Source organism: Musa acuminata, chromosome BXJ1-6 (genome assembly GCF_036884655.1).
Source record: "Musa acuminata AAA Group cultivar baxijiao chromosome BXJ1-6, Cavendish_Baxijiao_AAA, whole genome shotgun sequence".
Classification (NCBI taxonomy): domain Eukaryota; kingdom Viridiplantae; phylum Streptophyta; class Magnoliopsida; order Zingiberales; family Musaceae; genus Musa; species Musa acuminata.
Genome location: NC_088332.1, coordinates 1,211,627 through 1,229,434, shown reverse-complemented (window position 1 = coordinate 1,229,434; position 17,808 = coordinate 1,211,627). Strand labels below are relative to the sequence as shown.

At 36.1% G+C, this 17,808-nt stretch overlaps 1 protein-coding gene across 2 annotated transcripts; it reads right to left on the bottom strand.

The window, feature by feature from the left end:
* Window positions 1-124: 124 nt before the first annotated feature.
* On the bottom strand, window positions 125-17,393 carry LOC135582901 (ADP-ribosylation factor GTPase-activating protein AGD3-like). Of its 2 annotated transcripts, XM_009385037.3 has the most exons (20): window positions 17,250-17,393; window positions 16,835-17,175; window positions 14,322-14,398; window positions 13,708-13,808; window positions 12,419-12,489; window positions 11,561-11,623; window positions 11,225-11,269; window positions 10,899-10,964; window positions 10,738-10,785; window positions 10,532-10,627; window positions 10,409-10,450; window positions 8,670-8,885; window positions 8,425-8,556; window positions 8,087-8,311; window positions 7,774-7,860; window positions 7,360-7,701; window positions 4,130-4,272; window positions 3,937-4,033; window positions 1,539-2,038; window positions 125-756 (listed from the first exon to the last, which is right to left on the bottom strand). In XM_009385037.3, exons 2-20 carry the CDS (start codon window positions 16,877-16,879, stop codon window positions 633-635), a joined length of 2,520 nt encoding a protein of 839 aa, XP_009383312.2. In that variant the 5' UTR covers window positions 16,880-17,175; window positions 17,250-17,393; the 3' UTR covers window positions 125-632. The 2 variants fall into 2 exon arrangements, with proteins under 2 accessions (XP_009383312.2, XP_018676480.2); XM_018820935.2 differs by lacking the exon at window positions 14,322-14,398 and having other exon boundaries at window positions 16,835-17,392.
* Window positions 17,394-17,808: the final 415 nt, after the last annotated feature.

The window sequence follows — 17,808 nt, the reverse complement described above, 5'->3', positions numbered from 1 at the left end:
ACAAAATCTCTGAATTAAATTTGTATCACAAGACAGATAGTTGGAGAGAGAGAGAGAGAGAGAGAGAGAAGAAACAATGTTACAAAGTAAGTTGGCAACCATCAAGTTCATTCAAAAAACCACCTTGAAGCTCCTCCAAACTCCTCTCAGAACAAATTTCATGATTAATTAGGCGACAACAAATTCGATGTTTGTTATGGTCCATGTTATAGAGAACATGCACTTGCACAAAAAGAACTCTCCAAATTACAGCAAATATTGCACCTCCACTCAAACTACAAACTTTTCACAGAACAGATCTATATACAACTTCCATTACTGAACCGATATCTAATAAAGGTTGACCAATAAATAAGTCAAAAGATGAAATAAGAAAAACATATTGAACTGGTGTTGGTTGCACCCGTTTAACTGCGAGCACCACCAAACCGAATAAATACAAACACACGAGGGCGTATAGAAGTCCCGCTATCAAGACCCGGAAGAGAGATGAGCATGTGATTAATTTAGTGATCGCAGGGTTTAGGGTTTGATCAATAACCCATCTGACGTGGTGTGGTATATGCTTTAGCTGGATCATAGTGAGCGATCTGTAATTGCAGTTCCCAACTGCCCAACACCTTCGATTTTAACTATCTATTAGGATTAGGGTCCTCCAACAGGAAAAGAATCTCTTCATCATCAGTGTTGGCAGCCTCTATTGCATACTGTAGGGCAGTTTTACCATCTTCATCAGTAGCATGTGGATCGGCTCCCCTGCAAACAGAGTTGCATACGATGGTTAATTAGTGTCAGGGATTAGAAATTCTCAGCCAAACTTCGTGTTACTTGGAGAAAAGCTCAAATTTATACCATGCAGGGTAGACAGAAAGACATGATAGTTCAACTGATAAATGCATATAAAAGTTACAAATAACCAATCAAAGTGTGACACCTATGGAAGTGTATTTTTAATTGTATTACTGGTAAAAGTTGATAAGCAAGCAGACATAATTAAGGTTCCATGAAGTAGAATCCATGAGACGAGGGTTCTAAAATATTGCAGCAAGAGAATGACCAATGAACCATGAGTAGTTAGTAATGTCAGTTTTGTTTTACAAACGTGTGATCTCCTTCCAACTATTTCTTTGATGGTAAGCAAAAATAGCACCGTGCAGCAGCAAGACTATTAATTCTCATGACAATTTAATGATCATCTTGATCCGTCCAGCATTAATTAGTTCAACATAGCGCATAGCATCTGTACAGTTGGAAACAATTTGAAATGTATATAATTTTGTTTTCCTTTTTGGAAACTGCTTAAACAACCTGGCTTCAGATTTGGATATCAAGAGAGCCACCATTAAGGCCACATTAGATTTTTAACAAACATGCTCTGATTAAAAATTCTGGTAATCAGTAACAAAGGTTAAACTGATCATTGCCTCAGATCTTAAACATAACAAATTCAAAGGAATATATATCTGCAATAAATTTATGGTACTTTAGATGAGATGCGACATCATGAACATGCCAAAGTATGCGGATAAGACAATCACCTTGTCAGCAGTAGTTTGGCGAATAAATGTCTGCCTCTAAGAATACAATGGTGAAGCGGTGTCCTTCCCCTCAAATCAGTAGAATTTACATTTGCACCATACTGCAAGAGAAGCTCTACCATGCCCATATCTGCAGTTAGGCAAGCAAGATGAAGTAGAGTGAAGCCTTCAAGAAATTCTTCCAATTCATTTCTGTCATCGCTGGTGCTCACTGAGCTACGAGAGCCCACGGTAGAAGACATTTGCAAGGAATCACCTAACAAGCAGCTAGAGCTGCGATCAAGCACTGCAGTTGGTTGATCCTGCAGAAGCATAGCTTTTGCAAGAGTTAAAGAAGAGTTTACAGATGCCTGTCCATAAATGATATTGACGTCAGCATCTGAAGCCACAATGTGGTGGTATACTGCTTTCTTGTCATTGGCACGGACACTGTCCCACATCTGTTGTGCCACTGAGAGCTGATCTGCGGTTGTCTTATGAACAAAAAACTTCTCCGCATACTGGTAGCAGAAGAACATATATCAGTATTCCGAGGAGCCTTTTCCCAAAGTTCCTCTTCCAGGTTTTTAGCTAGATTTAAAATTTGTAAGTCAAGCCAGGGAGACAAATTTGAAACAAAACAAGTAATGCTAGATAAATAGTAAAAACCTACTGTAACTGCAAATACATTCGTCTTCAACATTTAATTTCTGCAATAGTCACCTTATGTTAAAACTACATCAGAGGAGAAAAGGGAAAATAAATATTAAAAACATATTGTATAAACATAGAAATAACCCAGCGGTGGTAGTAAATTGTTTGAGCAACAAAGACATTAACTAATTTAAAACTTAACATGTGTACAAGATTGGCTTTAGTGATAATACCTTGCTACAGCTATTGAAATTACAGAAGAAAGTTGAGCTAATAAAAACATACTTTGACTCAGTTGCAGGAGCCTCTGAATAGCATGTAATTGAAATGCAAAGAAATGTCTTCACAAAAAAAAAAGGGTTGTTCAAGGAAAACAAGTCTCCTTGAAAATTTCTGGTAATAATTATTTTAGAAAATAATTTTCTGCATTTGATAGAACAGGTCAGTTTTTTCTCACAGAAAGGATCCACTAGAACGAGACTTATTTTATCTAGCAGATCATCAGAACTGACTGGTAGATTACGAAACCGCAGTTTCTTGTTAGAATGAAAAACAATAAAGTGAAATTTCATCTTTCAGATGCACCAAACATCAGAAAGGCAATTCCATGAATTGGACTCATACAAGCCAACCTTCTCAGATCCTACAGATGTGTGGTTATGTGTTGGATTCCATTAAAAAATTCTAGAATATCTCTTTTTCATTGTTGGTATAGTAGGAAAAAAAAACTAGAAAGACTTAAACTGTTTTCCACAATTTTACAAAAGAGCCAACTTTCTGTTTTTACATTTCTTTTCCAAAAATGAAAAAAAAATCTCCATATCTCCCTTTCCAATAAATTTTCAACCAACATATTCAGAAGATCTACCTGCAGTATTTCATGCAGGATACCAAGGAGGGGGAAGGTAAAGTAATTTCCCTTTTATTTTATTTTTTACCAAATAAATTATAATTATTTTTAATAGAAGCAACTTTTTAGAAGATAATACTTTACCACAAATTTCCTTGAATCAGACGGACACTAAGCTAAAATATTTTATCACATAGAACTACTGTGTGCAAAGATATAATGTATACCAAATCAGGACTTCGAAATGAAGTAAAATTTAGCTCTTGCTAGAGAAAAGCATGAACTATGTTTATACACTGATAATTATGACAAATATGATAACATGTATCAAACTGTTCTTGATACCGAATATCAACATGCTAATTCAGTCACACTTAATCATGACAACTCCAACAGGCTGCAGATATAATACCGAGGAAATCTTAATGTCATCATCACATCATCCCATGAAACTCGGACCGGTTTAATGAAGGTTCACTATATTATTAATTATAGTTAACTTTCATCTGCTTTTCCTATTTTATGCTGATATGTAGACATTTTAAGATCGGCAATCACTTCTTGGAATCAGAGATGGTGACTATGTTGACACATAGAAAACTCAGGTTTATTAGCACTAATGAAAATTCTATCATTTTTCCAAAGTGGAAGATAAGTAAAACCCACATCTCATGCAATGTCTTCTAAGCATGTCTCAGAAGCTGAGTTCTCCCTTTCCATGAGACAAGTTTTTTTATTATCCAGAGGAATAAAAGTGCAATTTTCAGAAGAAAATTTACATTAATCAGCTATTTGCAGATATGAAAACGGTAAAGCACAAAGCCTCCTTCAAATTGATCTATACTAAATAAAATAAATCAACATGGATAAGTCTTGGTTGAATGGATTGAGGTTGACATATAAATGGTACAATACCTTTGCTTGAATGAACTTTTCCTTCCCTGTAATTGGATCAGAATGCTTAGGCTTGCTGACACAGATATGTTCTTGATTCTTGTCATGCATACAGAAACTGCATTACAAGCGTATTTGGAAGAAATATTGTCAATTTCAACCAAGTGTTGCTGGAAACTTCTGCTAGATTTTTAAGATGTTACCATTATGTTACCTCGAGACATCCCCCAAATTTTCATTACTTGTTGACGGGAACAATTCCTCCCAGATAGAGTTGGCAAATGTGTTACCCAATGACTGAAATAGATTGATAACTGAAGCCTCCCATACTCTAACATCAAGTGTTAGAGATCTTACCTGTTGAAACAAAATGTAGATATAAATATGCAAAATATACATAAGAACTGAATATAGTGCTGACTACAAACATTAATAATAATTAACCAACTATCACATCACCTAATTCTTCAGCATAAACTAATTATCAGTTATAAGAAGATTAAAAATTAACTGCAAGTACATTTTTCTCTTATACCGCTTAAATGGAACTTTGGAAACCAAAGAAACCATCAGAAATGCAGTATATTTTCTTTCAGGGAAAATAAACCGCTGTGATTAAGAAACAATCATACTCATTGCATCAACTAAGTTTTCTAATAAGGTTAACTATTCATCAGCAAAAAGATTTCAAGATGTAAGTGCAACTTCAGATTATCAAGAACTCCAATGCTTGAGTTTGATGGAGCTTCTTCAACATTTGGTGGTCATGGGTTGAATCTCATAATTTGGCATCAACATTGCAATTACTCAGGTATTTGGATTTCAAAGGCTTTTCCAATGATGATGTAGACCACAGCTTGTTGCTGTTAGCCACATCAGATTGGTTTCTGCATGGACTTTTGAACACAAAAAAGGTTCAATTTTAGACTAGCTAAGTTACGATCACTTTGCAGCATCCGTAGGTACAAGCGAATCCAGGCATATAAAGGACATGTCAAAGTCAGGAAAAGAATGTCCACAGTGAGTTTCAGAACAGATGTATTGCAGATAAGTCTCTCTCTCTCTCTCTCTCTCTCTCTCTCTCTCTCGCTCGCTCGCTCGCTCGCTGTTGGCTCAGTGTTTTTGCATCATTCACTAACTGGCATGGAAACACAAAATAAGTTGTTCCTTATTGATGATTCAAGTGCGAATGACAACCCCCCTAACCAGTAGAAAGAAAAAAATCTACAAATACTTGCAATTTGCTTCAGCTCCTGTGGCATCCCCTATTATTCTTCCAACCTCCCTACTTATAGTCAAGGAATTCAGAGCATGGTAAGCTTGTAAAACTAGATTTCACCAAATGGATCTTACTCAAGTTTAACTAATGCAATCTGCTCAATTTCAATCAAGCAGTTCAAGGTAAAAGATTGTGGACACTATTTATTAGCCCCAGCTGAATCGATCAGAGACCCCTATTTTCATGTCTTACACTGTTTGGGCCAACACTGATTGGCTCGAGATGTATCACCTGTGCCTCAAAACTATGTACTAGACACCTAAGTCATAGCTTAGGAACAAATTTTGCCAAGAAGTTCATGAAACTAGATCCTTGTATAATGGGTTGAGGATTATTCATTGTAGCAAGATGTGTAATAAGTGTCTTTAGATCACAATTTGTTGTGGGCAAAGCTTAGAGAGAAATTACGAGAATAAAAAGAATAATCAAAATCTTGTTGATCACAGAAGGAGCTCCCTGACTAAGCAGCTCGATGGTCTAGCTCAAAAATGAAAGAGAATTATCCATTTTTCCATGGCTCAATGTTTCAAATCAAGATAACCCAGAGTGATGACGTAGCTTATTGATAACATACAAGTTTGTCCAAAACTTAAGTTAAATGCTGGTGCATCTAAACAAAATCACCAAATATTGCATACTTCTGGACTGACTCTGGCTAGGCTAAACTAGAGCCTAGCTTTTCAAATTCAAACAGGTAGGGCTCAACCAACCCATTAGTCCTGTAAAAATAGGCAATGGTTAAAAAAGGTTGGATTTTAAGGTCATGTATCATCAACCAAAAAATATTGGTTCTTTTTCATTGGCATACAACTTCCATCATAACATATTATCTTCAATCCAACTTCTAAATTACCATCACCAAGGAGTGTTAACACATTTGCCACACAAGATTTTAAATATTCTCCACCTATGAATCTATACCGGCCATAGGCTTGGTCTATATAAAAGCAATAACAATAGTTGATCATAACATAAGTTCAGAAACATGTCATTCCAGCTCCAAATATTAGTAAACTAAAATGGTTATGATCATCAAACAGTACTAGAACCTGACAATTGAGACACCACCATAATTGTCAAAACTGAGAAGTTTCCATAGAAGACTGGACATAATATTACAAGCTGCTATGAACATAGAATCAACCCACCAAAACTAGTTCCAAATTTCTTGGTTGACTCCAGGGCTCTTTCTAGTTTCTATTATGTACCAGGAGTTGTGTCATCCATCTACATGATCTTCACAAAAACATATCTACCTGAATTAATTTAGGTCAAAAAACCATGGACTGGGTTGCTGACTTAAGTACATGATTTCTACATAGAGATATCCTAAGATAACATATTCATTAGCTCTTGGAATAAATGAAGCACATCTCTACAGATCTTCACGAGTTAGGGAGTAACACTATGCCGTAGCAGCCACTGGGAGGCATTCTCTCCAATAGAGTGACATGAATTAAGGAGATATTGTCCTTGAATTAGAGAAAGTTGAGATGACTGTAAATATAGATTGATTTTCACGGGAAGGAACAACTCAAGTTTAATGTGTCAAACGAACCCAGGACCATTTAAGTGTGAGATTTTGAACCACACTATAAGGATCAACCATTGAGAAGTAGATATGTTTGTTCTAATACAAATGAATCATTAAGGTTGGATTTCATTTATGAGGTCAGACACTTGAGCCTTTTTTTTTTCTCTTCTGGCCATGCTTGATGTATCTTTTAGGGCCAATTAAACACAGTTCTAATACAAATGAATCATTCAGGTTGGATTTCATTTATGAGGTCAGACACTTAAGCCTTTTAGGGCCAATTAAACACAAATAGTGGTATCCTTTGTCCCTCCATTTCCCTATGGTCTTCTACATAATTCGTCAAGAGTAATGACATGGAATAGATCATCTCAAAGTTACAAAAGAACCTGAAATACAATATGATTTCCAGACAAAGAAAACATGATTTTAGTGTAAATGCTCTTGAATTAGTGAGTTTTCAAGAATATAAATGAAGCAACAATATAGTAAATATTGACTTGAATTTAGCAAAGGAAAAGCTAATGCACACCCATGACTATACACATTCCTGAGACACCACATAGGTGTCTGCATCTAGAAAAATAGACAATTTCCATATACAAAAGCATGGTACCAATCATCGGTTTACCTTTGATATATGCACACCAAGATTACGGTGAACACCTGAACACTCAATACAAAGAAGAATTCCAAGGTTCAGGGATGCCCAATCAGGTTCCAGAGCACCACAGTCAGCACATATGTCATTTCCGCGTACTTTTCGTAGCACATCAATTGGTTTCTCATGCTTCGAGTTGAATCTATAATGTTGTGAACTTCTGATAGATCGGTCAAAATGCCCACTAACACTGTTCTTTTCCAATGAAGATTCTTCATTTGCTAATTGATCAAGATCGGATGAACTGCCCAATGAGCTGCTTTCACTGGCTGCCCGATGGAGGCCTCCACTCCCAGGGCTTGTAAGGAGACGCTGAAATTAATTCAACAACATTTTAAATTGAACAACTGACTCTCTGGGATTCTGAAATGTTTTCTTACCAACCTGTTCAGGTGACTGAGAGCTCAACAGAGAAGCAATAACACCAGTTATTTTTTCAATCCAATCCATCTGATCCAGGGCACTCTCTGCCTGCACAAAAACAAAATGATTAGTCCGTGAAAGAATACTTGGATGTATGATGATAACAAAAACAACCTAGATATAACTTTGAAAGCAACGGATATAAGAGTTCATTTCATGCAAGCACAATATATGATATAGTTCCAGCTTGCCAGAGGCATGTACAAAGGATTGCAGAAAATATGATATTGGATTACAAGTTCCTTGCTCTTGGAGACCCAATATTCAACTCTACCTGCAATGTATAATTCCTTGTTGGCGAAATAATCCTGAAGCAGAAACGCAGATCGGATTGGTCTGCGTCAACTTTTATTGTTGATGTCAGCAAATTTACAGTATGGCGTGCAACAGATTTATCATCATGTACTCCACCATGATAATGAGAAGAGAACCATCGACTCAGCAGTCCAGAACCATGTTCCATGGAATTATGACCTCTCTGATTAGAATGCTGACCTCCCTAAAGCATGGAGCACATTTAAATGGTAAGGTTAAATATGAGCACATCAAACAATTGAAGCACCTAATTAAACCACTTCTTTTAGTGATTACATTCAATTGAGGAAGACTTACTGATGATCTACTCCATTGCTTACGATAATAGTACAGCATGCCTCGACTATCAAGAACAAAGAACCTTCTCTTCCAATCACCTCTCAAGTTTGATGAGCGTTTTGAGAGATAACCTTGTCTAATGGTCTGAACCTGGAGATGGAAAATAGACACGTGAACCTTTAAAATCCATAAATGCTGTATATTGTTCTATAATAACTAAATAAACTAATCTGTGCAAAGAGAAACTTAATAAAGTGTGTTACCTTTCCTTTTGCAGCTGACTGCATCACTGCCTCTATCATCTTATGAGAACTTCTTCCGATAGCTTGTATGCCATCTCCATTAGGAGAATCATGTGACTCATTTGCAGACCATCTACTTTCTCGGTCAATCTGTCTTTTGAACTCTTGCATCCTCTCTGTAAGAGCTGCTTGTTCATAGTTAGATCTTTCCCTTGATTGCTGTGCATAAGTAAGAACCTTCAAAACAAAGTTGTGCAATAGATTGTCATCAATTATTAGATATATGACCTTAGATATCAGACTTGACTAAACATAATAGTTAGAATCGAACTTACATTACTATGCAATATATGAAAAATATATATATGAAATATGTCAGATACTGGTAAAGATTTTTAACAAAGAAGATGGGCAAGATTTGCTTTTAGCATATTTGAAAAGAGTTTGACAAGGTACCTTATGAGGTGAATTAATGTTGTGAAGACTTGATGTGTTACTGTTCAAGTCTTTTATAGTATAAATCAGTATTTAACTCATTAGTAGGGACTGTGATTTGAGAGTTGACACAAAAGAACTAAGGGTAAAATACAAAAGGATATACAACACTTAAGCTGACATCTTCAGTTTTATCTGTAATTTCGATAAAGTTTTACAGCACAAAGGACTCTGATATAGATATATAAAAGAAATTGTCGATGAACATGACCTTTAATCATTAGCATTGAATCCCCTTCATCAAGACAATATCTCCTAATCAATAACTTTGTCAAGGAAGATTTGAGCAAAAATTAACACTTCTATCATCTTGAGATCAACTATCTATTGGCTCTAAAATCTTCATCAATGGCAAGATAGAAGCTAGCCTCAAATTTATAATAATAGTGGAAAGTTAGAGAAATCCAACTTCTTGTTACAGTTTAATTACATACAACTACAGAGCAAAAAATCAATTGCCCTGGTTTTTAGAAAGCCCTAGAAGAAGAGAGAACTATCATAATGTAGTTGATAGCATGGTATGCAATTTCGAATAGTACTGCATGGTACGGGCGATACATACTGGTCCGATGGCATACTGGTACGCAGACCACCCGCTACCGGACAGAACGTGCTACAGTGCTACAGTGCTATACATTGCTACAGTAAAAGGAAGAAATATTTAAAACCACTCGGTACGCCCTGGTGTACCGCTCGGTATGCCCTGGTGTACCGAGCGGTACACGATGCCGTACCATACCGAGCCAGTCACGAAACACCGGTACGGTACAGTATTCCATACCTTGATTGATAGATCACCTATCCTCCTCAAAGATTCAAAATGAAAGTTAACAGAGAACTGGTAGTTGCTTTATATTTAACACGTGCTCTTGCCTGAATGGACATGCTTGTCATAAATGTGTTCAATAAAAGTGGAATCAAAAGCAGCATGGTTCTACACCATTATGCTTTGTAAATGGTAAAAAAATAATTGTCTTCTATATGCTGAAGATGAAAACAAGCATGGCCCAGTGTACAAGGTTCCTTCCAATGCAGTGTCTAAAAAGGGTCAATGTATGCAATCATTCCTTTACTTGAATACTAGTTGCCTAATTCATAAAGGAGCAACCATATCATGACACCAAAGTCACCCTCTATGTCAAAGTTGCATATAACAAATAAATTTGGCTCATAATGAGGTGTATCAGTATGTGACAAAATTCTCAAATATTGATCTCTACTAAAATAAATACACAGATAATCAGAATGTATGGATATAGATGAACCTGATGGATGTATGGTTCCATCTGATGCAGCAGCTCGTATCCCTGCAAATTTGACCATGAAAATAGTCTAGTCATGTACAAGGATGATGAACAATAGAAAAAAAAACCCTACATGTGCATTACTTGTTTAAAATAACGAAGATGGGCATCCATTGTTCCACTAACAGCCTCCAAAAATTCAAATCTCTTTTTCGCCTCAATGTTAGAAAGAGCAGTGACCTGGCAATGATGAAGATCCATGTTGATCACCATATAAACTACATACTAACAAATTCAGATTATGAGGATGAAAAGAAAATTAGAGTACAGAGAATCTTTTACGGTTTTACCAGATCAAAACGAGATTGTTCAAATGATGATCTTGCACTATGGAGCTCCTGCATCACAGAATTAAGGTGTTACCTTAGGACCATTCAAAAGTACATATACACAAAATAAATAGACCATGAATTACGAAATCACTTTAATACAAAAGGGTGACAGAATTTACCTCCTCTGTGACTGTTGCTATGTCCGCTCTTGTGCCTTTCTTCAGAGACAGATACTTATCACGTGCCTGTGACATGACGAATGCATACTCAAAATCAAAGAGTTAAACAACTATATTGCTATACATTCATCCTTAATTAAAAAATATGTACTCCAAGCAAAGGGTATTGAAATCAAAGTGTTAAAGAACTATATTTCTATACATTGTCCTAAAACATTATCAGCTAGCTGTGTTGATGCTAGAACTCTTTTTATAAAACTGGAATAGATGGACTCTGCACAAAGTAATTAGGTAACCAAATGACACATTAAATAATTAATACACACCTGGTCATATAAAAGGCTAGCCTTATCAAACCGTTTATGAGCGTCCTGCAAAAAGGTGATACCAATTGAAAATTAACTTTAAGCATAAATTAAACATATGAACTCGTGCAGTCCCACACCAGTGAGTTACCAAAGTGCACAAAAGTGGGAATTACTGAAGTGTAAGGAAGTGCAAACACTACACTGTTCCACAAGGCATGGTGCTAAAAGTTACCATGTGCCTTGGCAGATACCACAGTGTGCATGCTGGCATAGTTCAGGATACAGTACCTTAAAGGTTCAATGCAAGTGCAAACTATTTGTTAGCTGAAAGGGATGCATTAGGAAACAGCTTACCTTAACATCATGTAAATCTATGTCTACAAATTGAAGCAATCTGTCATTCAGCATGTGCTCAACCTGGATCAAAGAGACAAAAAGTTAACACCAGAATAATAAAGCTATATATAAATAAGGAATAATACACTATATGTAGGAGAAACACTGGCCAACTTGGTTAAGGTAAAAAGTATGCCAATCTGAGATGCATTTACTGAATACTTAGTGTGTGAATAAAGAGGCAGAAGGAAGAAGTTAGCACAAGTCATGATACATCACCATGAACTAGTACTCCTGTAGTTGATTAACAAAGCTATCTAGGATCAGCCTCTCAGGCAATATTGACAACTACATCCTAGCTAGGTATTTACTTCAATAAACCTAAATAAGACCAGTCTCAGCAAGTAAAGGAAAAAAGTACCATAAATTACTGTTCTGAATCATAAAAAGCTTCAATGTCTTCGCATAGACATGGTCATCTAGTGCGGAAAAGCTTTATTGACTGTTTTCCTTTCAATCTCAGCAAGCCCAAATATTTAATGGAAATCATGGTATCTTGATTCTCTGAATGGTACATGCTGAATCCAAAGATATTTATTTCATATTGTCATGTTCTTGTAAATATTGCCAGCAAAACAAATGCATAAACATAATTATAATGTTATATAGTATATCCTATTCACTTGATTGAGAAAGTTTTAAAGAAGAAGATAGTTACAAGTTAAGCAGGCATTTAGGAGCTGATTTAAATATAGGAGTGCAACATTAATTGGCTATACATGTACAGAAACTGTTTGATTCAAGTAGTGTCTGCATCGATCAAACAGTCAATAATAACCTCAATCCAACATACAGGATATGGTTCAGGCATCTTACCTGCGAACGTAAAACCTCTTTGTAGGTTCCTATTTCTCTCAAAGCAATTGTAAATTTGTTCATAACAGGTCCTGTGAAAGACACTGCTCATTAATAATCAAATGAAGAATATAGAGCCGGTTTCTTAAACTGTATGTTAAAATTTACAAACTACAAAATCACAGGAAAAGCCAGCAGTAACAAGATATTAGTATCACCAGAAAAGCAAAACCATAGCAACTTTGTAAAGGTTTAAAAAAACAGTGCAGGTACTTACACAGTCTCTTGCTTGCACCAGTACATTATTAATACACTCAGATTAAACCAAAGTAAAATATAATATAATATAATATTAAATATATGTAAAAATAACCTGGGTGTACAAAAGCAAGGATTTCAATTCGGATACCGGACCCATGCTGGTCCATAGTCAGACTGGTACAGTTCCAGTCAGTGCTGGCATGTCAACACATTGTATGTTGATACATATCATGGTACCAAGAAGAGGAGAACTATGGGAAGCAAGAAAAGAGGAAAAGAAGAAACGAGAAGAGAAGGTGGAGGAGGAGAAGAGAGGAGGAGGAAGCAGAGGTGGGAGGAGGAAAACGTAATGATGGTATGGTAACAAGCGGCAGGAGGCTGATGCCAAGACATCGAGCAGGCAGGCCTGCAGGCGAGCAGGTGGGCAGCAGCACAAGTCGTAGACATTCGCAATTTGTCCCAGGGACTTTAAAGCCCTAAGATGCCCTGCAGCTTATAAAAAGACTTGGTTCGCATCCCAAATGGTAAGCACTAACAGGTATGAACCGATCCAGGCACCATTGAGTTCCATGTAATATAAGTACACAGGTGTGACCCCAAACTAATGCATACCAACCTACCAGGTGGACTACGATGTTATTTAAATCCACGAACTAGGTTAGTATTTAATTTCAAGGTTATGCTGTAACTGTAACAATGCCTAACTAAAGCCAGAAAGTGAATGGAATAAATGCTCCTTGTACTTTGCCCAATCAGTAAGAAGACAAAGAAAAAAAAAATGAATGGTTAAAAAATACAAATAAAGCAATACATGCTCACTTTTACTCAGTTAGCATAACATATCCCATGTACGAAGAAGCATAATTACTTGTAGCAGCAAGCTCACAAAATACCCACTCTGCAAAGAGTGCAGTTTCTTTTTATTGTTTGTTTCTACTGTGTGGAAACAACTAAAAAGATACTAGCATACACCCATTTTAAAAAAATGAAAACAATTATCAGTTGGACAGAAAATAGTTATTTGAGAATTAAATGAAACAATGACATACCTCCAAAAGCAACACTAATGGGGTCATTATGGCCTCCTCCAAACATTTCAAGAGAGCTCGCGAAAGCAATGTCCCCATCATATCCCTCTCCAAGTCCTTCTCTGCAAATTAGCAGCCAACCTCATAAAAGAACGTAAGGCAGGAAAAAAGCATGACGAGGCTTAAAACCATTATTCAGGATGGCTTCGTACCATATCCATACTGATATGACTGGGAAGCTAAGTACAAACTTCTAAGCTCACTAAAAATTAAAAAAAAAGAGACTACATATATATGAAAGTAGATAATGCTACATACAAAATTACATTAGGAAGTTAAACATCCTTATAGTATATTTACATTAAACACAGTAAAAAAATTACACATGAAAGTGCAGTATACTAAGCTCACTCCGTCTCAAAAAACAGGATTCAAACAAAACTTAGATCCTTATATAAATATAAATTTCTTTAGAATTCTTAAACAAAAAACTCACATAATGCTTTACAAGTCTTAAAATAATGTCAATGTAATGGTTGCATAATATATAAACCTACTTTCTCATGTACATTTGTGACATGGATAGCAGTCGAGAAAAAAAGTGTGAAGTGAAGGAAATGAAAATTTGAACGTACGTGTACTTGTGACAGCCTTTATAAAATTTAAGACATCTCTCCCTTAGTAATTCTGCACTTTCTTCAAGTGATTGAATCTGTTTATGACAGAGAAAAAGGCACATATGAAAAGGAAACATCACAAATCAGAAAAATGCATACATCTGCAAATGATCAAAAGTTCTTTAAATAACAGATTATGGGAAATAAATTACACTGACCAAAATATTCCACTTTTTTTTTTAGAACATATTCCACTATTAAGTATCTGAAAAACAAGGCAAAAGATTGAGCTATAACTAGTGCTATCAAAAGATGATTTCTTCTCTTAATACCTTGAAAAGTTATATATTCAGACAATATGCTACCTCGGTATATTAAAAAAATCTAAGATGCCTTATTATCTGACAATCATGGAACTTAATTACCACTCATGCAGATAAACAATCTTTTCTTTACATGTACCTAGTTTGTATTCAAATGTAATGCTGCATCTTAACACAAGGTATTTTTTTACCATCTTGTTCTGTCTTGAATGACAGTTATTAAAGACACGCAAACTCAATGATACAAAACAATTAAGATTGCTCACCATATAATCCATGACTCTTTCTTAGTGAAGAAGAAAGTATATAGATTGGTCAGTGAATAAGAAAAAACTGGAAGGTGCAACAGAAATAGAGGAGCTGACTATAGAGTTATGAACATAAGAAGAGCATACTTCGTACCCATGCAATGACTCTGAACAACCCTAATCATCATTGAATTTCCAGCTTATAGTCTTAACAAGCATAGAATTTCAGAAGTTCTATTTCCTTTACTGATTTCCGTCCCTTAAAGGCGTATCCAACTATGATGTTTTTCAGGAACAAAATCATTATGATTAATTAGCTAACTATGATGGTGGCAAAGAAGAAAGAAAAGAAACAAGGAGAACGGCAGTGACCCTCATAAAATGGCATCATATGCAAAATACATAATAGACATCCTCTACTTTACAAGAAAAGACCAGACTAAAGTTTATCTTATGGGAATTAATATGTTGCAATATTTCTTTAGACAGACCATGCATTTTGCTCAATTTGGATAAGAAGTAAAAAAGTATGTCTCCATAGCACATTTATTTTTACATGTTCTAGTAATTTCTAAAAAATAAGGTGGCTTAACAGGTACAAGAGGGATTAACCAAAAATGACTGACCCCTTCAGGAAAAAGGGAAGACATAAACAAATAAATGAAAGAGAAATGAGCCAAGTCAACTGAAGCAGAAAATACTAAAGCATCAATTTAATTTTTTGCTCCAAAAAAAACATGTAACTTCCATCTCTCTGTTTAGTGTTCCTAGCACTGATAGTTGGTTTCTTACTTTCTCAATCGATTATCAGGAATATAGCAGAATCAGCTATAAAGGGCTACAAAAAACAGGCGCAGGTGCAAACTAACAAAGACAATCAGTTTCTTACAACAGAATGTGATAAAAATTATTGAATCTAGCAGAGAGCATTGATAATAAATTTGAGAATCAAGGAAAGAATATAAGGGATAAAGCCAATCGAGAACTTCCAATCTTTACAGACCATGTCACAACCATAAGACCAGACCTCCATAAACAGGCTTATAACTTGATCTAGGACTTAACACAAGATAAAATAGGAAATGTTGTGACTAAAATGGACTTGTCTAATTCTACATTGGCCTCAAATTATCCTCTCAAGACCTCTCTGACACTTTTTGCTCATGTATACGGGACTGCTGATCAAGAATAAGATCAGGAACACTATGCCAGTAAAACCCAGAATCAATTCATTATTAATTTTGTTTAAAGCATTAAAATTTCTGCTAATTGGACACATGATAAATTTTGGAATATCCAAATTCCAACTCTATGACATTAGACTGAAATAAGACTTGAGATAAAACTTAATCTAAATCTAGATGCATCAGAGGACATGACACAGGCCCACTACATGATTAACACTTGAAAATACTTTGGTCAATGCTAAACTCAAGAATTTTAACATATACAAATGGAATAAAGGCAGAATATGGATGTACAGTATAAAAATTGATGTACTTTTTAATAGATACATTCTATTTTCCCTGATATCAATAATAAACATGATGAACCCCAAACACAACAGTACTTCTATGGTGGATGGCACCACAGCCAAATGCTCCAGAAAGGACACAAATGTTATCCGCACCAACATTGATTCCCATAGAACAATTTGCATTTAATCGGCTTATCTCTGGGTCAATAATACATGATAGATCGTAAAATTACTAAAAACACATCTACATGTGACCTAAGTAGCAATCATCTAATCTAACCCAAAATTTACTAGAAGCTGCTAATTTAACACTGGCAACAACAAGACCAACTGCTCAGTGCACATAAATCCAGCTCAAAATGCCAATGAACTCTGGAATACTACTGAACAAAGAAGAAGCATTTCCATAAAGAGTGAAACGAACAACTTTTTGTACATCAAACGCCACGAAAATTAAGGCCCGATTAGTTGAAGAGCCCGCACCTGCTTACGAAACATCGGAGAGTCATCGAGCCTGGTGAAAACCATGGCGAAGTTGTGATCGCTCTCTCCTCGCAGCACCAAATCCTCATCAACGTCGACGCTCCTGCTCCAATCGACCCACGATTCTCTCAGAACCTGTGGGACCAAACGCGATCGAGCTCGCACGACAGGAGCGCATTCCTTCCGGTTACATAAAGACTCTCTTTTCCGGGACCCGATGAGAAAACACAACTCCGAGCACCGCAAGAAGCCTTCTCCGTCGAATCCGAAGGTCGCAACTCCGCTACCTGATTCCCCCCGCCTCCGCAAGACCAGTATCTCCGCTTCGAGCTACCGAGATCCTGTAAATTGGAAGAGAATGGTAGGGATCTTGGGGAATGGGCGAGCGCAGAGGAGATTAAGAAGCGAAACTAACTCGATCGAACGGATCTGGGGAAGGAGATGAAAAGAAGATGCCGGGGGGTTGAGAAGGAATAGGAAAAAAGGTCAGATTTTTTTTTTGGGGAAAGAACGGAAAAACGAGGAATTTGTTTTTGCGATGTTGCGAGAAAATAATAATATTATTATTAGTTCGTGAAAGGTTTGAAGGTGGATTACGGGATAATTATATGTCGGGTGGAAGCTGCTCACCAACCGGTGAGAGTACCTGGTCTTGTGGGTTGGGAGTTAGGTGTAAGGTGGTCACCCACGGTCAGACTACCATGTGAATATAAAGATAAAAGAAACAAAATAAAGGGTAATTTTTAAAAAAAATCCTTTAATTTGAGAAATTTCTAATTATTGCTTTCTTTTTCAAAAAATTTTATGAAGTAAATTTTTTGAATGTTTTTATTCCCTAACATTGCCCTCGCTAATCAGTGTATTTGTCTTCACCGATCATTTCTGTGTACTCCTAAACGTTTCTATCTATTGTCTTTATGCCTAGTCGATCACGTTTCTATATTACACTATCATCTTTATCTCTTTTTTTTTTT

Bases quoted from the DNA above. Each gene is read 5' to 3' on its own strand.
- LOC135582901 (XM_009385037.3), bottom strand. From the start codon at position 16,879: ATGGTTTTCACCAGGCTCGATGACTCTCCGATGTTTCGTAAGCAG. The intron at 8,312-8,424 runs GTAAGTCTTCCT...TCCATGCTTTAG, and splicing joins AGCAATGGAGTAGATCATCA to GGAGGTCAGCATTCTAATCA. The intron at 4,034-4,129 runs GTAACATAATGG...CTTGTAATGCAG, and splicing joins AATTTGGGGGATGTCTCGAG to TTTCTGTATGCATGACAAGA.